The sequence below is a fragment of the Cardiocondyla obscurior genome, linkage group LG14 (assembly GCF_019399895.1).
Source record: "Cardiocondyla obscurior isolate alpha-2009 linkage group LG14, Cobs3.1, whole genome shotgun sequence".
In the NCBI taxonomy this organism is placed as follows: Eukaryota; Metazoa; Arthropoda; class Insecta; order Hymenoptera; family Formicidae; genus Cardiocondyla; species Cardiocondyla obscurior.
The window spans coordinates 2,966,841-2,986,840 of NC_091877.1; the positions used below are offsets into that span (position 1 = coordinate 2,966,841).

Consider the following 20,000-nt stretch of genomic DNA (forward strand, 5'->3'; position numbering starts at 1 on the left):
TATGCGTGGGAATAGTGGGGAACCAATGGGGAACCAGTGGGGAACTAAAGGATACATCTTCTCTAGTTTTTTCACGATGCGAAACAACGCATGCGTGTCTCCGAGTGAAATGAAGGTGAAGGGTTAGAGAGGAGAGACGTCGAAGATAGCGAAGTGCGCGTCACAATTGTGCATGCTGCTAGATTGTGCTCGCGCGCGCTTGGCTCTGTTTGTGTGGGAAAGAATCGTCGACGAATGAGGCGAAGAATGAAAGTCGGGTCGGTCGCGAGCGGATCGTGAGAAAACGGTTTTTTCGTGCATATCGCGCGTGAGTCAGTGTTCGCGCGTGGGCCATGGCGTATGTTAATGTAGCCGAGTGGAAGCCAGATCAGGTGTGCGAGTGGCTGAAAGGTATGTGTGACATTTCGTCGCGACGCTGGCTGACAGTTGTACACGCCCGCGATCACGCACGGAGAAACGTTCTGCAATTTACCCAACATGTCAGATTCCCATCCGATTTCGTGCGTGAAGCTCCATTCCTTCCCCGTTTTCTCTTCCCTCCTCCCTCCTTCAATCGCTTCTCCGCCGTCATTTATGCATCCCATCTTGATTTATCTTTCGATGTATCAATTTATTGAAACCGCCGTGCATTCATCTTTAATTGCACCTTTAACTGCGCTCGATTGCGCGTCAAGCGATTCTTATATGTATAATTTTCTCTGCGCCGTCAATAGCCGATTTCGTGTGTGAAGCTCCATTCCCTCCCCGTTTTCTCTTCCCTCCTCCCTCCTTCAATCGCTTCTCCGTCCTTATTTATGCATCCCATCTCGATTTATCTTCCGATGTATCAATTTATTAAAACCGCCGTGCATTCATCTTTAATTGCACCTTTAACTGCGCTCGATTGCGTGTCAAGCGATTCTTATATGTATAATTTTCTCTGTGCCCTCAATAGAATCTAACACTCAATTAAACGTTTATTCGTGACACCAATTAATGCCACTTGACTGTAGATAATTGAACATTTTGTCGCTGTGGTCGGGAATTTGTATTAATATTTTACATGTTTTTTTTCTTGCTAAAATTATTTACTCACATATTTCGTATCATTTCTTTATGCTCACTGTAGGTTTGGATAGCACAGTACGCCCTTACATCCATAGTTTTTTGAATCACAGTATTAATGGGCATCAGTTATTGAATTTACAACCACAAGATTTGGAAGATTTGGGTGTAGTGAAGCTCGGCCATCAAGAAATAATTCTTGAGGCTGTGGAGTATCTTAGAAGGTTTCATTACGAGCTAGACAAAGAAAATCTGCAGCTACTAGCGTTGCGGCTTTCAAGTCAGGCATATAGCTTGCACAAGGAATTATGTCGTCAATACGATTCCGAGCCTCTTACTACTCAAACGTTATCGGATGTAGCGTCAATTATGATGGTGGTTAAACCTTTAGTGAGATGGATGGATTATCCTCCATTCAGTGGGCATATAGAGTACCATAGCAAAAAGGTTGAATTAATGAAGATATCTATAGAAATGGCTACATGTGCGCAAAGAGACAGATTTGCAGAAAAGCCGGTCCGGGAAATCAGGAAAATATGCAGTAAGCTGACAAGATTAGCAGAATATATTATTCAAGATATCACTGATCCTATAATACTGCAGCCTGCAAGTTTGGATCTGGCAACTTTAAAGAAAAAATCTAGCGATGATTTGGTGAGTTTTTAATCGTTTTGTAGCACAATAATTTTTAATTATATGTATTTTAATAATTATACTAGATAAAATTCTCAGAGTTATATGAAAAATATTAATTATACAGGGTGTCTAGTTAGTTTTGTCACTCCAAAAATTATTCTATCCCGAAATTTATTTAAATCGATTAACTCCTCGATCTTATATTAGTTTTATTAAAATTTAATAAATTTTAGTTTATAAGATATCTTTATATTATTTATTGAATGACTATATTTGCTCTAAAACGATATTTGACTGTCATCCTGCTTGATAAAACTCTATCAACAACCATAAGATTATGATTGTCGCGCTTTCCTGTTTAGATAACGTTTCTTTTATAATTACATATTATTTTTTTTTTTTTTTTTTTCTTCTTTTTAGTTTTACTTACTTTTTTACACATATGTATAGAAAATATTTATTTATTGAAATGTTCCTCTTTAGGGTTTTTATATTTTGCCATCTTTTCATGGAGTACATCAGATAACTGAAATTAAACTTGGATCCGCCGCACATCAATCTGGCAAAATGCAGGAGGGAGATGAAATAGTTCAAGTAATATCTTATTAATTTTCCATTTAAATATTATCAATTTTGACAATGTATTTAATTCTAAAATGTATATGTATCTATTAGGTAAATTATCAAACGGTAGTTGGTTGGGAGCGAAAGAATTTGCTTGAATTATTTCGTGAAAGCCCAGCGGAAATCCTTTTGACTATGAAACGTAGACCAAAGCATACTAAAACTTATGGGCCAATATACATAAAACCATATAAACTTCCAAGTAACAAAAATACGTCTTACACAGCGCAAGGGCGTAGTCTTCCATCCCCAAGACCAGAATTATTAACAATTCCTGATTTTGCAATGCCATCTAGGTAAGCTGCCTTTCTACATATATCTTAATTGTGATCCTGCTAATATATATTTTTTTTTTTTTTTTAATTGGATAACATGATTTTCGTATGAGTGTTCCATACATACATAATATTTTTTGTTTTAATTTAATTTAACAAATATTTTACTCTTTAATTTGATTTTAATTACATTTTTGTTTTTATATTTAATGTAAAAAAAAAAAACTTTGTTTTAGACATATGCCAAAGAAAACCAGCCCAGAGTCAGCAAGTATTTTAGACGCGGTTAACATGTTGGATACAATGACGACAGATAGTAGCGACTCTGATAGCGAAACAGAATCGCAACTTTATCCTAAACCTAGAAACTTAGTCCAAAGGCGAGCCACAATAACAGGTGCCAGTCCCACAACCAAACATGGTATCAATATCGAACAGTTTTGGAAGGAGTTGAAACGAGAACACAACGCGACTGTTCAATTGCGTGATAAAGCAGCATCATGCGCCCATGGTTTGGACAATGTGCCAATGGTAAATATACGGCCCCAAACGTGTTTAGGATTAGAATCAGCAAAAAAGAAGAAGACTAATGAGCAAACGAATAAAAAAGTGCAGTTTGAGGAAAAATTGACTGACGCTAAAAATAGTCGTCGAGATGATGCAAAAGAAAAAGTTACTCTTACGCAAAACTGTAACGACGATGGTGCAAATATTGTAAATAGAGATATTTATATAGAACATTTACAACCATCCACGGATAACGTCAATACTAGCAATAATTTTAATGATGCGACCGTGCCTTTAGATGAATCCAATAGTTCTATTATATCTAGTGATACATGTAGTATTAATGAAAATGTGCCACATAACAAAGAAATTGGCATGCAATACGCTGAGAAGCGTGGTAAATTAGATAAAAATTATAGTACCTCTGCATACGATTTATTGGATACCGAGAAATTAGATTTACCTGACCATTACTTGCTCAAACCAAACAATAATTTAACAAAAATTGATGTTCGTAAAATTATTGAAAATATTAATGATCACAAAAAAGTAAAGGGTGCAAGTAGCGAGCATAAAGAAGCATCCATTAAAAAATGTGACGGTAATGTCGCAAAAAAAATTAGTAATATTGAAAAACAAATTGCGCATGAAAATGCCGAAGAACAAACATGTGCCTTTGGAGTGCCTAAAAGAATAAATCCACAAAAAAATAACATATATATTACAATAAATGACGTAAATCTTGAAAGTAGCACAGAGAAGAAAAATCAAAATAATTTTGAAGATGATATATCAGATATTAATAACAAAAAATGCCCTGTCAAAAGATTAAGTATTGAATGCAAAAATAATGAATACTCCAAAAGTATTGATTTGAAAAATTCGGCATGCGAGTATTTCGAGGATGCTGGTTGCGGTACTTCAGAAATATCAAATGAATGTAGTAATAATTATCACAGTAGTAATAATAATGCTAATAGTATTAACAGTAATAGGAGTAGTAGTAATAGCAATAATAGCAGTAGTAGTGATGGTGGTGTTGATGATGATGGTGGTGGTGGGGGTGACAGTAGTAATAATAGCAATAATTTTAATTGTAGTTATAGTAGTAGTAGTAGTAGTGGTAGTAGTAGTAGTAGTAACCACAGTAATAGCATAAAAAAAAACAAAACGCTGGTAAAATTCGATAAGGTTTTACAAACGGTTAATTGCATTTCAACTCAGCATGCAGAATTACTTGAAAAGAAAAAACTTTCCTCAGTATCGAAAGAAAATTCTACCGAGATAAAAATGTCACCAAATAATAATACTAAATTTATTGGAGATGATATATCAAACATTACTCAAAATATTTTAAAAATGCAGATGGATGTAAAACAGCAAACTAAAGAAATAAAATCTGCAGACTCGTCTTCGGCTACAATACAATCTTGTCGCTATATAGAATTACCAAAGGTCGAGTCTGTTAGAAAATTGGAGACTAAATCTCACGCAACACCCCCAGAACCACCGCCACGTAAATATTATACAAACCAAGCAATAACTGATTTGAAATTAAACAATGTTTCACAAAATCTGGAGGATTCACAAATATCTCAGATTCCAGAGAAACTTGGCATAAAAAAAGATTTAAAAAAAGTAGATTTAAGTTCTTGTGTTAATTACGTTAAAGCCAATTCGGACTGTCAAGATAAAAAGGATTCTTCTGATGTGCGTATGCTTCATTACACAGAAAATTCGATGGATTTAATTGCTGAATCACGAAATATAAGTTTAAACGATCAAAAATTTGATCGTTTAAACTTATCTGATGCTTCGTTGTATAATGAAAGTAATGACAAGCAATCAAGAGAAGACAAAAGTTCTTTTGAAAAATATGAAACATTTGTTGAAAAATTCGTTTGCTCGGATCAATCCATAACAAACTGTTATAGGTTTGATCATTCTCCTTGCAATGTCGATTGCCCTGACGGTATAACACACTCTAAACATACAGTACCGTCAGATTTAAAATCAAGATTAACAGAGAAGGATAAAAGTATTGAAAAAAGTGTTGTTAATAGAGCTATGATGGTTGCTAAAAGTATCGGCTTACACAGTAGTCTAAATAAATATAATAGCAGTCCAAGAAGCAATAGAAAACGAAATATGTTATTGGCAAGTAAGTAATTCAACATTTATTTATTGCTTTATATGAATTTGTTGCATTTTGATGTGTGGCATTATTTTTGAAATTGTATTCTTATATCTCAAATCAATATACATTATTTTTTTGTTAGAAGGGAGAAATGTATCCGTAAGAGATGTTGGTCCTGGCGATTTAGAAGGATGGCTAACATATCGTTGTAAGGGTGCAGGTGGCGCGTGGGCAAAGGCCTGGTTTGTATTAAAGTGTTCATCGTTATACAGGTAAAATTGTATAAAACATAATTACGATAAAAATTACAATAAATTATTCACGTAATTTATTAAACATACAAATTTTTACAATTAGATTTAAAACACAAGACAGTACGAAAGCTGATTGTTTGATCGTCTTAACCGGCTTTACTGTTTCACCGGCTAGTGAAGTAAAATCGAGAAAGTACTCCTTCAAAGTATATCACACGGGAACAGTATTTTATTTTGCTGCTGATTCTGAAGACTCTTTGATTCTGTGGTTGGATGCAGTTAGTAAAGGCACGTTAGGTGCGGATACTCAAAGCCAAAGTGGTGGGCTTTATAGCGAAACTGACGAAAGCGATAATGAAAATTACAAAAATAAATCGAAGTGTACATCAGAATCTAAATTAAACCCAGAAAAACCTTTTGGATCTTTGAAAAAGTCTGTCCGAAGAGACGCCGGATTATTCAAAGATCATGAACTTGTTGGTGCAAGCTTAGATCGAAAATACTTGAAGTTTCTCAGTGCCAGAAATCAGAATATGCCAGTTCCAACGGCACAATTTAGAAGTTACAGACGGGTGCTCCCTACATCAACGCCAAAGTATGTATATTAAGAACATTTTATTTTGATATAATTATTATTATATTATTTAAAAACATTTTTAAACATTTTATATAGGAAAGAAGCTTGCAATTCTAATTCTCCAGATTTACAAATGACGATAGCTGGTAGTACATTTTACGGATCTACTACTTCACAGAGTGAATTGAACAGCCCAAACATGAGTGATTATCGACACGCCTCAGATAGGTAAGTTTTGCATTTAATCTTTTTTATAGCATAAAAAAATTTCGCATTTAACATTTGTTGTCTCTTATAGATCAGGTAATAAAAGATCAGATAGTCTGCAAGGTTCTATTACGCAAGAAGAATTTGCGATGTCGCAGCAAGATGAGGAACAACAAAGTACGATAAGCGAGTCGATATCTCCACGGGCAACGCCTCTATTTAGCGATCATGTGCATGTACAACACAAAAATTTGAACGACAACGCGACATATGCTGAGCAAATTAGACAATTAAGTGACGCATCCTCAAGTGATCTTAGTATTTACGGCAAAATTAATGACGATATACCGAATAATAATATTAAGTGTGCTTCATTGACAAATACGAATGTACATACGCCTCGTCAATTTATCGAGGATAATTTTATTGCTCGACCTGAAAGTGAAGCAAATTGCGTAAGCGATAAACCTTGCAGTAAGTGTATGGCAATTGCACAGAAAAAGATGCGAGACTCGACAAGTTATGCACAGAAGAGAAGAGCGCAGGAACTTGTAAATTCTCAGAAGACGAAACACGATGAATCGTTTTATCGGCGAAATGTGATAAGTCCAAACAGGCAGAATTCTTCGAATCAGAATATAGAATATGACAAACGCATACATTCTCCTAATCACGAAAACTATAAGATGCATGATTATCTTTCGCCGAGGAATATTGGTATGATACAAGATTATCAAATACAAATACTCGTTCAAAATGTCAATTATTTTAATAAATTTATTAAACGTTTGTAAAATTACTTGAAATTAAATGTAATTTTTTTGCTTGTAGGATATTCTAAATCTAATAGTGATTTTTCAAATTACACGTCGTCTGAGGCCCAACAATGTGTAAAAAAAGATGTAACGGTTAGTCGGAAAGGAAGTTTCAATCTTCCTAATCGTCAAGATCACAATTCTTCCGATAAACATTGGCTAGATTCGCTGAGACGCAGCGACAAGAAAGGATCGAGTGATAAAATTCATTTGAAGAACGTTGCACAATATCAACCACCACCGATACCAACGTCGCCCTTCGAGCAAGAAGGAATGCGTGCTGCGTTTGAAATGCATTTAGACAAAAACGATCACGTACAGAAAGCGAGTCGTCTGAAAGTTTTATTTGGTGCTAAACAGCAAAAGTCTTGCACCTTAGATCTTCCTAAAAATACCCCAAAAACAGTATTAGGTAAGTAGTTTCTATTAAATAATTTTGATATAAATGCAATATGTAAATTGTTTTAATGACGAGTAATGTTAAATTCTAGAAGCAGGTTCGCCGCGATTGCACAGAGCAGTACAACGATCTTCGTCCAACCACAAAGTAATTTTTCCGAATTCTACTAGTATATCTCCCAGAAATATAGCACCCCCCGTGTTACCGTATATACCGCCGCCAACGTCTCCGCCACCCGATTATCCCGGTTTAGAATATCCGTCAATATTTGAACCCGAGACTTACTCTCTTTCGGATGCATCATTGCTTCGCAATTGTAATAATAGTAGTCAAAACATAAGCCAATAACATAAAATGAGCTAAATTCATTTTTTTACTTTAATGCAACCAAAGATCATAATTTGATATCGATATATTGTAACAGATACAATTTAAATTTATTACAATTCGTAATAGCAAAGAAGCACTCTGAAATATTTATTAATATAATATTAATTTTTTATTATGATTCCTACGTCTAATTAATAGTTTTATAAATGGACTAAACATAATACATATATATAAATATATATATACATAGTTATTGAAATTGTGGAGAATTAATTTTTCTCTAAAGTATATACATAAATGTATTTTCCAAATCAAGTATATTAATATGGAAGACTGACTTAAATGTTGTTTAACGTGTATTATGTACTGTAATTTGAAATTTATCTATTTAAAAATTTGTTTTATTCAATTAGAAAAAATCGTATAAATTTTAATGTTATTATTATCTTCGTTAAAAATAAGTATTAAAATAATTTTTTGAAACTCTTGAAAAAAAAATGTAGAAATTTATTACAAACTAATTTATATATAAACTGCATTTTTTTAATTATTTATATGTTTAATGAAGGTTGCATAGGTATCGATATGGTGTATGTATCTGTCAATATGCATAACACATTTACCATAATGATAAAATACTTGATATTGTATAACTCGATGATATTATATTTATGAAATCGTAAGATGTACATTATAATCTTTTACTTATAGTACAAAGCTACTTATTCACATTTTTTTCAAATAACTTTTTATAATAAATAAAAATCCTAACTTGTATATAACATAGGCACACATTTATAAATGTTATGCTTAATATAGATTTATAAAAATATGTATACCATACTAGATGTACTTTTTAACTTTACAAAGTAGTACAATTTATTCATCGAAAAATGAAACGTCTTTTAATCTTTTTTTTAATTATGAAATTTATTTAGCGCGCGAATACAAGAGCGCTCCATTTGATTGGAACAAAGCACCGGTCGGCTTTGGAGAATTTCCGTTGGACCGTCAATCGGGAACTCGCAAACCAACCAATTGGTGCTGTGAATACTCGGGATATTACTTTCCCGTGTGCCTCTGTAAGTTCCGTATTCCGATTATTCCGAATGCAGTCGATCTTCGGTTTGCGGGTGTTACACGTAGGAAGTGAGGAATTTAATAATAATATGTGGAAGTTCGCGAGGAAGTCTCTCTCTTTATTACCCGGCTGTTTCTCGGAGTGACAGGTAACGGCGCAGGTAGTCGAGGAACGGTAGGGGAGCGGCGGTGTTTCCTCGCCCATCGCGTTCACGCGTTTTCTTGCCCTCCTTGTCGCCGTTACCATGCATATCGCCGTGAAACCGCTTGCCCGCGTCGGCATGCCGTGCCGTCGTAGGTCGGCGTGGATCGCGGTCGTTCGCGCGTGGCGAGCGGATGTGTGTCGTGTATAGAACCGAACGACTGACTCGCCGCTTTTTCAGGAGCAGGACGAGAAGAGGGCGGCTGGAAAAGGAGAGTGAGAGAGAGAGAGAGAGAGAGAGGTGGAGAATTAAGGCGGTGCAGCGAGGGAGACGTATGTTATCGCAGACGATCGTGACACACGATACGTGAACGTCGCATCGTGAGGCAATGCTGATCGGCGTCGCCCGGTGATTATTCAATCATGCCCAATTCGCGGCTAGCCGCGACGACCGATTGTGTGGCACGGATCGGGCCAGCGGCGGCGGCGACCGCCGCGTGAAACACCTTTCCCTCCTCGCCATCGATATGCTACGCTTCTTCCGCGTATACCTGCGTCGTGTGTCGGGATGCCGCGCGTGTATGCGTAACGCGGCATTGTAACGGTATAGGCGCTAACACTAGTGCAGTGTTTGACTTTTGGGATCAATTGGAAAGAGACCGCGTCGGCGATAGTGGCGGTGATATCGCGCATTCCGGCCGGTTACGCCTGTCCGAGAAATGCGGTTCTGAATCGGCGATTTCCGATCGGTTTGCGCTTTCGCGGGGTGGGTGGGTTGACAGACGAGGGGGGGGAGGGGAAGGGAGAACGAGGTACGCGAGCTTTCGTGTCGTCAGTGCGCGTCCGGTCGTTCACGTTTGGACGTTTCGTTGGTTTGTTGTCGAAACGGCATTGTGCCAGAAGCACCGAGAGGAAGAGGTAAGGCAGAAAAGCAGGAAGAAAGGAAGGAAGGAAGGTGGCGACGAAGGTAGAGAACGGAGAGGAGGGAAGGAGAGTGAGAGTGAATGAGAGAGGCAAGATGGCGAGCTCCTTAACGTGGTCGTGTTGCCTGCGCTTTAAGTTCAGCCCGGAGGAGATCGAGCAACGTTACAAGAGCCAGGAGATCGACCGGATGCTGGAGAAGGACCGACAGACGTTCCGCCGGCAGGTGAAGCTGCTGCTGCTTGGGGCGGGTGAGAGCGGCAAATCGACATTCCTCAAGCAGATGCGGATTATTCACGGGATCAAGTTCGAGGTAAGATCACCGAGCCCTACGCACGGCCACCACGTGACAAAGTCTCCGATCGACGATGTCCCGGGTTAGAATAACGTTCCCGGTCATTGCCACTTTATGCAGAACACCTAGTGACTTGGCCTGCATTTAATTAGTAGGGCGTGTAAACTCGACTCCGATTTACATTTCGCTAGGAATTGCTACTACAATCGCAAAGACGAATGGTGTAATAAATAACATATAAAAGGAACAACAGTGATTGTGCAACTGTGCTTCATCAAAGTAATGTTAAAAATTCGTCTCGCGTATAAGATACACGGTAGTGCGCTGCGCCTATACTTGGCGCGAGGCACTACCGTGTCTCTTGATAAATAAAAAGACCGGTATCCTACAAGGCTCCTTAAATCCTTTACAAAATAAATTATTAATTTTATCAGAGCCATAATAATATTCTAAAACTGAAACTTGTTTAATCAGGTTTAATTAAGCTCTGTCATAAAAGTTTAGAGGGTCAAATTTGATGCATATTTAATTTTTTTTTTCAGCCCGAATTAATTAAGGAATATCAACATGTGATCTACCAGAATATAATAAAGGGTATGAAAGTTCTAGTGGATGCACGAGATAAACTAAATATTCCCTGGGAAAACCCAAAAAATTATGATATCGGTTTCCAATTACTGAAGGTTGAAAATACTATGGTGCTGGATACTAAATTATTTCTGCATTACGTGCCAACATTGCAGAGTTTATGGAAGGATGCGTCAATTAGAAGAGCATTTGATAGGCGAAGAGAATTTCAATTAGTAAAATGGCTTTTTCTCATATTAATTCTATTTAAACATGCATTTCTTTTTTTACATATTTGTGATGCAAAATATATGAATATTTCGATAATGAAACGTTTAAATATATATTTAACTGTTTATAATTTTTACATTTCTTAATTTGTGTTAGATTTTTAATTAATTAAAAATAAAGTTATATACATAATTTTTTAATGTATTTTTAGAGTGATTCTGTCCAATACTTTCTGGATAATCTCGATAGGATTGCAAGAATGGTAATATTTTTATTAAATTATATAATTATGGAAATTTTATGTATTTTTTATTTGCACTAATTTATATGTTACATTTAATTTTGTTTAGTGTGTAATCTTATATAGAGATACTATATAAATTTTTTTTAGGATTATACACCTACGCATCAAGATATTTTACACTGTAGGAAAGCAACAAAAGGAATTTCCGAATTTGTAATACCAATTAATAATATCCCATTCCTTTTTGTTGATGTTGGCGGTCAAAGATCTCAAAGGCAAAAGTGGTATCAATGCTTTGACTGTGTAACATCTATACTTTTTCTTGTATCATCATCAGAATTTGACCAGGTTTTGTTGGAAGATAGGTATGTTATCTTCTTGTTTATTCCGTAAAATTATAAATTAAATAATGATAACGTGCAGAAGTGCCTTGCTTTTGCTTTCATTAATTAATTCTTACAGGAGGACTAACAGATTGGAAGAATCTAAAAATATATTCGATACAATCGTGAACAACATGATATTTTGTGGCGTTTCTATAATTTTGTTCTTAAACAAAACGGATTTACTCGATAAAAAAGTGAGGTCACAGGATACAAATGTTCGTTTGTATTTTCCACAATTTACGGGTGATCCACATTCCATGAAGGACGTGCAAAGTTTTATCCTTGATATGTTTGTCTCGGTTAAGAGGGATCCAAGGAAGCCATTATTTCATCATTTTACTACTGCAGTAGACACAGAAAATATTAAAGTCGTCTTTAATGCTGTGAAGGATACTATTTTGCACCGGAACTTGGAATCCCTTATGCTTCAATAATGTAGAAGCGGAATAATTAACTCACATACAACAGCTAGTAAAACAAAGGTATGCGTCAGAAATTTAACATTTAATATATTATTAATCCAATCTGTAGTTTTCGAAAAATATTGCAATATATTAGGTCAAAACGCATTTTGATAAGACAATATATATGTATGAATATACAATTTTTGAATATTTACCTTCATATATAGATACATTTATAGATACATTTATAAAAAAGAAACAACTGCCTGATGTAAAAATATGTTTAAAAAAAAATTTGACTATATACACTATGTTGTGCATGCGTGCGCGTGTGTGCGTGTTATTTTATATATACAAATATATAACATTTTTATTATATGTATATATAAAAAATACATTTTGATTGTACTTTTGATGAATATTGAATTAATGGTTGCAAGAGCATTATATTAAACTCTATTGTACATAAATTTTTGCATTATATATATTGTCAATAATTTCTGCAATGAATTAACGTGTTTGTATAAAAAGAAAGGATCAGTTGCAAATAATTCAGTATAGATTTTTATATTGTATAGGTATATCTGATTCAATGTTCTTCCCATGATTTAATATATAAGATTATTGCTGGTTTTATACCAAGCCAAGATTTACAAATTACAATAATTTATTTTTTATTTAAGATTTATTACTCTTATTATATTGATTACATTAATCGTTTGAATGCCAAGAAGCATGATTGCATTTTTTTTTTATGTTGAAAAACGTTATTAAACGTGATCACGATTTTCTCGCTTATTGTTAAAAAATATCCAACAAGTGTTATAATTTTCTTCTTTTGTCTTATTCAATATTGTTATCTGATACTTAGGAATAGTTTGGTTTCGTAATTATAGTTAAATCTTAAAAACTAATAAATTGAACGCATCAACACTATTACAGTGGCTTCGATTATCAGATTTTTGCCGCTTCCGGCACTCAAACGGTTAAATAACAAGAAAACCAAATACTAAATAAAAGCCATGTAAACCAAATAAAGTTAACCAGTTTGTGTTCAAATTGCTGTGGGAAAAACCCATTCTTTTGGAGAAGAAGCAATATTATTCAGTATAATATTTAAATCTTTGTGCTTTGCCTTATATAAATAAATTCTAGGCTGCTGATATATCATAAACTAAAAATAATTACGTTAACTAAAACTGTGTCCTTTCTTTATATAAAAATATAATGTTAATCAAAATTTTTTAAATATATTAAATTTTTTAATACATTATGTATCATGTATTTTTATACATTCATAAAAAAAGATACGTGTGCTTCGTGAATTAAATATTATGAAGTACGAAATTGGCCATGCATTTTAAAGGAATATAATGTGGATATTATTTTAAACTTTAATATATTTATATTGCATATGTAACAAATTTCATTTACCTTCTATATATTTGATGACTGATCCTTTATTGATTATTACACTTCCAAAAAATTCAAATAAAGTAATCAGTATTATTTTTTTACACCTTACGAATTAATTGTATGTTTTTGACTTTCCATATCAGCCATTAGATTGGGACAGCAATTTGTATGAAATATATTTAATCTTGTATTATAAATTTAATATTGTTTGTCTCAATGTATGCATATTTTTTTATACATTTTGTTATGTTATATCTGCAAATTAATGTTAAAAAAAATTTAAAAAAACAATTGGGACTAAACCATTGTAGCATACCAAAAATTCTAAGAAAAGTAAAAAAAAAATTAAATATTTTTTATGATATAAAATTATCGAACTATGTGTTTCTGGCAACAAATGTTACAATATTTTCTACTACAATTAAATACACGTAAATTATGAACAAAGATTTTATGTAATATTGATAATGATAAGACAACTACAAATTATGTAATTAAAAATTTTTATATATTTTATATTCTGCTTAATACTTACTTTATTGTTTATTATTTATATCTTATTTTACTCTTGTTTCTATAAATTAATTTATTTTATTATATAAAAATATATATATACATATATATATTACAATTGTTTTATAATTCATTCCAATTCCATAGATCGTATGTTACATAAAATCTTTGTTACTTTTAATGTGTAATAGTTTAATAAAACAAAAAAACAAGTGTACTAACAAGTAAATTTATAATACACATGTTTATCATTAACCAGAACATATTAATTGCGTACTAAATTACACATGTATGTATGTATATATGTGAGTGTATATGTATATATGTGCTATGTGTCTGTTTTTTATGTAAAAATGTATGAATGGTATATTACATTTAAGCTTTTACATTATTTCATACAAACAGCCGACTGTATAAAAAAAGTTTAATAATTATTATATTTTGTAAATGAAATTTTTACATTCCTGTAGAGATCTAATCAGGTTTAATTTATGTAATTAATATATTCACGTCGTTAATATAACAATTGTCCCGAACCTTGTTTATGTACAGGTTTATGTGAAAGATTACTGTTTATTACACAGGGAATGCCTATGATTTTTATAAAAATGTTTGCAAGAGATATAAAAAATAATTTTTGTTGATATTCGTTGCAATAATAAATTCATACATATAGTACTAGCAATTATGTTTTACAGCAACGAATCTAGCTTAATAGAAAATTCTTTTGATATGAAATTGTCAAGTTATATATAAGGCTATTAAAATTCAGAGCGTTCCATTAACAATACACTTGACATATTACGTTACATTGTTGAAATATTTTATTGAAATTAAATTGTTTAAATATCAATGAAATGGGAATATCATGTGCATTTTCTATTACGCTATACATAAATGAAATAAAAAATACACTCGTAATAATACATGCAGACTTAAATTTTTATCGTAATATAGGCTGAGAGTATAATATATAACATATAATTATGTGATAATACGTTTTTAAAAAAGTTCCAAAATAATTTTTAATATTTTCAAAAATTTCCAAAATGATTTTGATACGTCTAATTTAATGTATTTCAAGTCATAAAAGGGTTGTATAAAATGCATTTAAACTAAATGTTGGAGAAATAACGTCATATATTTTTTATTCACTTACATTCGTAAATTAAAGAGAAGAAAATGTGAATTTATTTATCTTTTTTTACATAATTAAAATCAAAGAATATTAAAATGAAGGAGTAATGGATTGTATGTTTGTGTATACGTGGTTCAAGATTAATTTTATCTTCAGCGGTGCTATGATTTTTACATATCGTGCTTTTCATTAAAATTTTGATATTTAAACATTAAACGTAATTTTGAAAGTTACTAATATAGTTTTTGACATACTAGTTTGCAATAAAGCATATATTGTTCGAGCCTTATCGTACTTTATTTGTGAGATTGATACGTGTTTAATAAACTGAATCAATCCATTATTCAGTCAATTTGTATAATGTAACAAAATAAAATTGTTTAAATCACGTGTGTATACTTTCTTATGGTTTATAATCTCTTTCAAACACACTGTTTTATGTATTATTAAAATACGAAAGAAATATGAAAAAGAGATTTAAGAGATAGCGAATGAGAATAATATAAATGATGAAAATGTACAATGAACAATAATTTATGAAGTTTGAAAACACAACGATGTATTTAATTTTTTTAACGGTACTACAAAATGATTGTTGATTATAAATTTTTGTAACATTTATTAATTATATATATATTTTTCACGTTCATAATTTTACTTTATCTTTTCGTATTTTATTATATGTGAGCTAAAGAATGTAGATATGTCGTGCCTTTTGTACATTGTATATTTGTATATAAAAATATTTTACATGAATTATTACAATGTAGTTTATACGAATAATAAATAAACAATTTTTTAAAATATAAGTGGCAAAGGTATGAATGATTAAAAATAGATTTGTTAAAAATAGAAATATATCGACATGTAATTTTTCGTCTAATTAAACTTTAGTTGTTTTTAATAGCACATTAAAATTTCTGGCACAAAGTATCGTGGAAAAGCTGCAACAATGAATTCGATTTGAATCAACACGGTTTTTTTAAGGTAAGACAATTGCGAACAGTGGAGTGTAGAAAGTTATATAAAGGTTTGTAATTTTTGCAATTTGTAATTTGTAATAATTTGGTATAATAATACTTATCATTTAAAAGAAAATTAAGTTATATGTCAAAAGTTTATTTTACTTCAGTTTTAAAAATATTTGTACATGTATTTACACATATACAGCCGTTAGAAATAAAATTCAGAATACAATATGTATCATATTATATAATAAATAGTCATTGATAAGACTTAATTTTCAATGATGATTATACAATGATATATTCGAGTCATAAATCTCTCTTACTCGTCATTATTACATACAGGTTTCTAATATAGAAGATATTACACATTCGTACGTATACAATTAACATACATAATTACATAATCGAATTTAATTTTAAAATAAATTGTTCTTTTAATTCATTTGTACTGAAATCGTCCACGTCGTCGTTACTTTCCTCAAAAATATCTTGAACCGTGCCTGTTACAGTTTCCGTATTGTCCATTATAATTTCCTCGCAAAATGATGTTGCATTTTCTATATATTGATGCTTTGTATGAGCTTCCGCGTCATTTTCCATAGTCTGAGTATCACGTTTTTCATTTGTATTTTGTTGTAAAAAGGTTATTTGCTGAATGCTGTTTGTTTTACTAGATTCTGAAATACTGTCACTCGGAGGAGTTTGTAAGGTTGATATTGTTGGAAGTGGAAACCCGTAATTTAATAATTTGTTATATCCTTCTGTACCACAAATTTCTTTAATTTCTACCGCCATTTTTAGAACTCTTTCAGAATAATCTTCCTTCATATTATCTATCATCATTTCATGAAATTTGCTTGTATTTCCATCCAAGAGCTTCTTTCTTCTCATAAAAGTTTGCATATTTAACATCTTCCGCTTATAGGTATTGGTATTTTTCTCTGCTCGCTCGAGATATTTCGAAGCTTTTTCCAATTTCCAATTGAGTTCTTTTATTTGTTTGTCTCTTTGTTTGATTTGATTTTCCAGCTGTCTTTTTTGCTGACACTCTATAGTTATACTTTTCATTAATTTCTTATTCGCCTCTTCAAGATTATTCATTCTATTAGATAAATCGTAAATCAATCTTTGTCTCATGTCCGATTGTTTGTAACTTATGTTTGCAGATGGCCCACTACTCATACTTTTGTTCAATTCGTTCATCTTTTTTTCTATTTTCTTTGTTCTTGTTTTAAGCATTAAATTTTTATTCTGCAATTTTTTCTCTAAGTCTTTAAGTAAAATGAGTTGATTAGTTAACCGTTTAATAATACTCTCTTGCAATTTTACTTTTTCTTGCAATTTCTCGTATTTACATGTATTAATATATACATTAGTTTGTGATTGTTCAACAGTGTCGTCAATAGTATCATTGCTTATGTCTAAATCCTTTTCTTTATCTATACAGGACGACAATCTTGTAGCTGAATATTCATCGTTTTTTAAAGTCGATAAAGCCAACGATACTTCATCATTGTCTTCTGGGACAATACTGGCTATACTTGGCGAAAGAATATCGTTGTATTTTTGGATAGAATTTGTTTCTATCGGATAATCGTCTATCGTTATAACAGATGTAACAAACGTGCTATTTTTTTGCTGTGAACTATTATTGTGTTCTTGAATAGTAAAGTCTTTTGCATCTTGAAATAAATCTTCCATAATATGAAATACATCTTCGCGATCACCTGTTACTTTAACTACAAATTTTGTTGTATCTAATGTAGCATTATCATCTTCGCTATATTGTGCAGTTTCAAATGTATTTAGTTCCTTTTTTTCTACTTCCACGTCTGAGGTATCGCTATTACTTAAAGAAATTGTATCCTGGGAAGATGCGTTTTGAATGGATCTCTTTATAGATTTCATAATTTCCTCTCGAGTTCTTTGTTTAGATTCTGCAGCAGTTCTTATATTTGACATAAGATGCATATTCTCTCCGCTGAAAGCTTCTTCTGTATTTTCATAAGTGTCAACGATTTTTTTATTCTCGATAAAATTATCAACATTTATAGTCATATGTTGATTCATCTTATCATTGTTCGTTCCGTTGTTATAAAATGTATTCCTACAAACGCGCGCAACTTCTTCTCCGCTTTCACTTCCAAAAATAATTTCAATATTATCTCTATTGTCCATAAGCATATCTCCAACTTCATTCCGCGTCGAATATTTATAATTTATACTTTTGTGAAATGGAACTTGCGTTACCGATTTCTCTAATGTTCCTTTCCAATTTCTAGAAATTAGATCCAGTTCCTTTGCATCAGATATACTATTCTCTTCACGATGCTCATCACAAATTTGTTTTAATTTCTCCTCTATCTCATCATAACCTTCAGTGCAGACTTGATCAGTGTCTTGTTTTATTTCCATTTTTAAAACACTGTTCTCGTTCTGCATATGGGTTGAATTTCTTTTCCTTATAAAATTATACATAAATTTTATGTTTTCTGCATTTGCCTGTGTTTCAACACTGTTTAATTTGGTATCATTCTCCATCTCTATATTACTATCATCTGTAACAGTAATAATATTTTCTGATTGTGGATCATTTGTAATATCCATATATGATCCATAAGATACTTGTTTCTTTTCTAACTTTATTGGAAACTGATTTGCTTGCTGGCATACCAGAGACTGTATAAATAAATTATCAACATCTTGTGAATCAGAATCCTTTTCATCTAAATGGCCAACTGATGAATGTTCAGTATCATTTTCCAAAAACACTGTCATATAATCATTTGTATATTCATTTTCACTTTTAATATTTGTTAACTCAATACGTTTCTTGACTGATTTTCTGGTTGATGTGATAGTAAAAATAGATGGAATAGCATTCTTTTTCAACCTGATTCTACCATTTTGAGTTACAAACCATTCTTCTGGTTCAAAGTGTATATGGCAAAGAAAAGAATTGTTTGATGGTTCCCAATCTGCTCTAGCAACGCGATCCTGCCAGATTTTTCTTAATTTTGGATCCCGTGGGAAACATTTCATAATGTATCCCTTTTCACTGCGATTATTACACCCAACAGCTGCACAACCTGGCATTTTTATGGTCAGTCAGATTGAGAATAACCTAAAAATATGGAATAATGTTAACATTTATAGCGGCACAATAACCTTACAAAGAACCAGCAATTATATTTTAAATAAACCGCACGTAAAAAATATATTAAATTATTTCTATCTTCTCTCTCTCTTTTTCTCTCTCTCTTTCTTTCTTTCGCCTCTCAGATATATTTTATTGCAAATAAACAAGATAGTACATTTAAAATAAATAGGCTTGCAGCTGTACAGCATTGACAAATTGTATTAAAAATCTCGACATTTTGAGTTACTCGAATGCACTTTATAAAGGAAAAAAGGAATTTAATAAAATTTTGCTCACCAGTTTTTACATTACAGATTTATTCCCGCGTGCGTTCCAAAAGATGTAATTTCTATAACATTTGTATAACGCACCTCAAAGGGTGGCAATATCATTTGCAAACATTTGTCTTATTACATTCGCGTAGGTTAAAAAATTCTTCTACTTAGGCATGAAAATAGTGTTGTCAAGCTTCAATACGTTACGCACTCGTGCGCCGTTGCGATCTCACATTCATGGCAAACGGGTTATATGGAGAGGGAGTGATGCTTGAGAGATCCGCCAATCGTGTCAAGTCGTTGGCTTGTATTCATCCGCTGTCAGGGCGCTCGTGCAGATTCTCTCTCTCTCTTTCGTCTTTTTTTTGGGCTGAAAGTGATCGCCGACGGAGGAGATCGTCCTTGGCGGCCTTATCGTACGAGAGCGAGCGTCAACGTCGACCTCTCAACGACCGACTTCAGACCAGAGGGGAAA

At 32.6% G+C, this 20,000-nt stretch overlaps 3 protein-coding genes across 4 annotated transcripts; 2 read left to right on the forward strand and 1 right to left on the reverse strand.

Moving 5' to 3' along the window:
- Window positions 1-116: 116 nt before the first annotated feature.
- On the forward strand, window positions 117-8,649 carry Cnk (connector enhancer of ksr). Its single transcript, XM_070665756.1, has 11 exons — window positions 117-390; window positions 1,109-1,698; window positions 2,164-2,274; window positions 2,356-2,600; window positions 2,816-5,247; window positions 5,366-5,495; window positions 5,581-6,072; window positions 6,151-6,282; window positions 6,353-6,978; window positions 7,093-7,488; window positions 7,568-8,649. The coding sequence occupies exons 1-11, from the start codon at window positions 333-335 to the stop codon at window positions 7,822-7,824; spliced, it is 5,469 nt and encodes a 1,822-aa protein (XP_070521857.1). The 5' UTR covers window positions 117-332; the 3' UTR covers window positions 7,825-8,649.
- A 1,173-nt stretch (window positions 8,650-9,822) lies between these two features.
- On the forward strand, window positions 9,823-15,698 carry Cta (Guanine nucleotide-binding protein subunit alpha cta). The gene is made up of 5 exons (XM_070665782.1): window positions 9,823-10,262; window positions 10,787-11,047; window positions 11,254-11,304; window positions 11,434-11,651; window positions 11,749-15,698. Exons 1-5 carry the CDS (start codon window positions 10,047-10,049, stop codon window positions 12,104-12,106), a joined length of 1,104 nt encoding a protein of 367 aa, XP_070521883.1. The 5' UTR covers window positions 9,823-10,046; the 3' UTR covers window positions 12,107-15,698.
- A 548-nt stretch (window positions 15,699-16,246) lies between these two features.
- Window positions 16,247-19,991, reverse strand: LOC139107890 (protein hook homolog). 2 transcript variants are annotated; one of them, XM_070665771.1, is made up of 2 exons: window positions 19,737-19,991; window positions 16,247-19,235 (listed from the first exon to the last, which is right to left on the reverse strand). In XM_070665771.1, exon 2 carries the CDS (start codon window positions 19,205-19,207, stop codon window positions 16,508-16,510), a length of 2,700 nt encoding a protein of 899 aa, XP_070521872.1. In that variant the 5' UTR covers window positions 19,208-19,235; window positions 19,737-19,991; the 3' UTR covers window positions 16,247-16,507. The 2 variants fall into 2 exon arrangements, with proteins under 2 accessions (XP_070521872.1, XP_070521871.1); XM_070665770.1 differs by having other exon boundaries at window positions 19,548-19,989.
- Between the last annotated feature and the right edge of the window lie 9 nt (window positions 19,992-20,000).

What these genes read in the sequence shown, in the direction of transcription:
- Cnk (XM_070665756.1), top strand. Translation starts at nt 333, where the DNA reads ATGGCGTATGTTAATGTAGCCGAGTGGAAGCCAGATCAGGTGTGCGAG. An exon ending in GGTGTGCGAGTGGCTGAAAG is followed by an intron (nt 391 to 1,108) that starts GTATGTGTGACA and finishes TGCTCACTGTAG; the next exon opens with GTTTGGATAGCACAGTACGC. An exon ending in ACGAAATATGTTATTGGCAA is followed by an intron (nt 5,248 to 5,365) that starts GTAAGTAATTCA and finishes TTTTTTTGTTAG; the next exon opens with AAGGGAGAAATGTATCCGTA.
- Cta (XM_070665782.1), top strand. Translation starts at nt 10,047, where the DNA reads ATGGCGAGCTCCTTAACGTGGTCGTGTTGCCTGCGCTTTAAGTTCAGC. An exon ending in TTCACGGGATCAAGTTCGAG is followed by an intron (nt 10,263 to 10,786) that starts GTAAGATCACCG and finishes TTTTTTTTTCAG; the next exon opens with CCCGAATTAATTAAGGAATA. An exon ending in TCGATAGGATTGCAAGAATG is followed by an intron (nt 11,305 to 11,433) that starts GTAATATTTTTA and finishes AATTTTTTTTAG; the next exon opens with GATTATACACCTACGCATCA.
- LOC139107890 (XM_070665771.1), bottom strand. Translation starts at nt 19,207, where the DNA reads ATGCCAGGTTGTGCAGCTGTTGGGTGTAATAATCGCAGTGAAAAGGGA.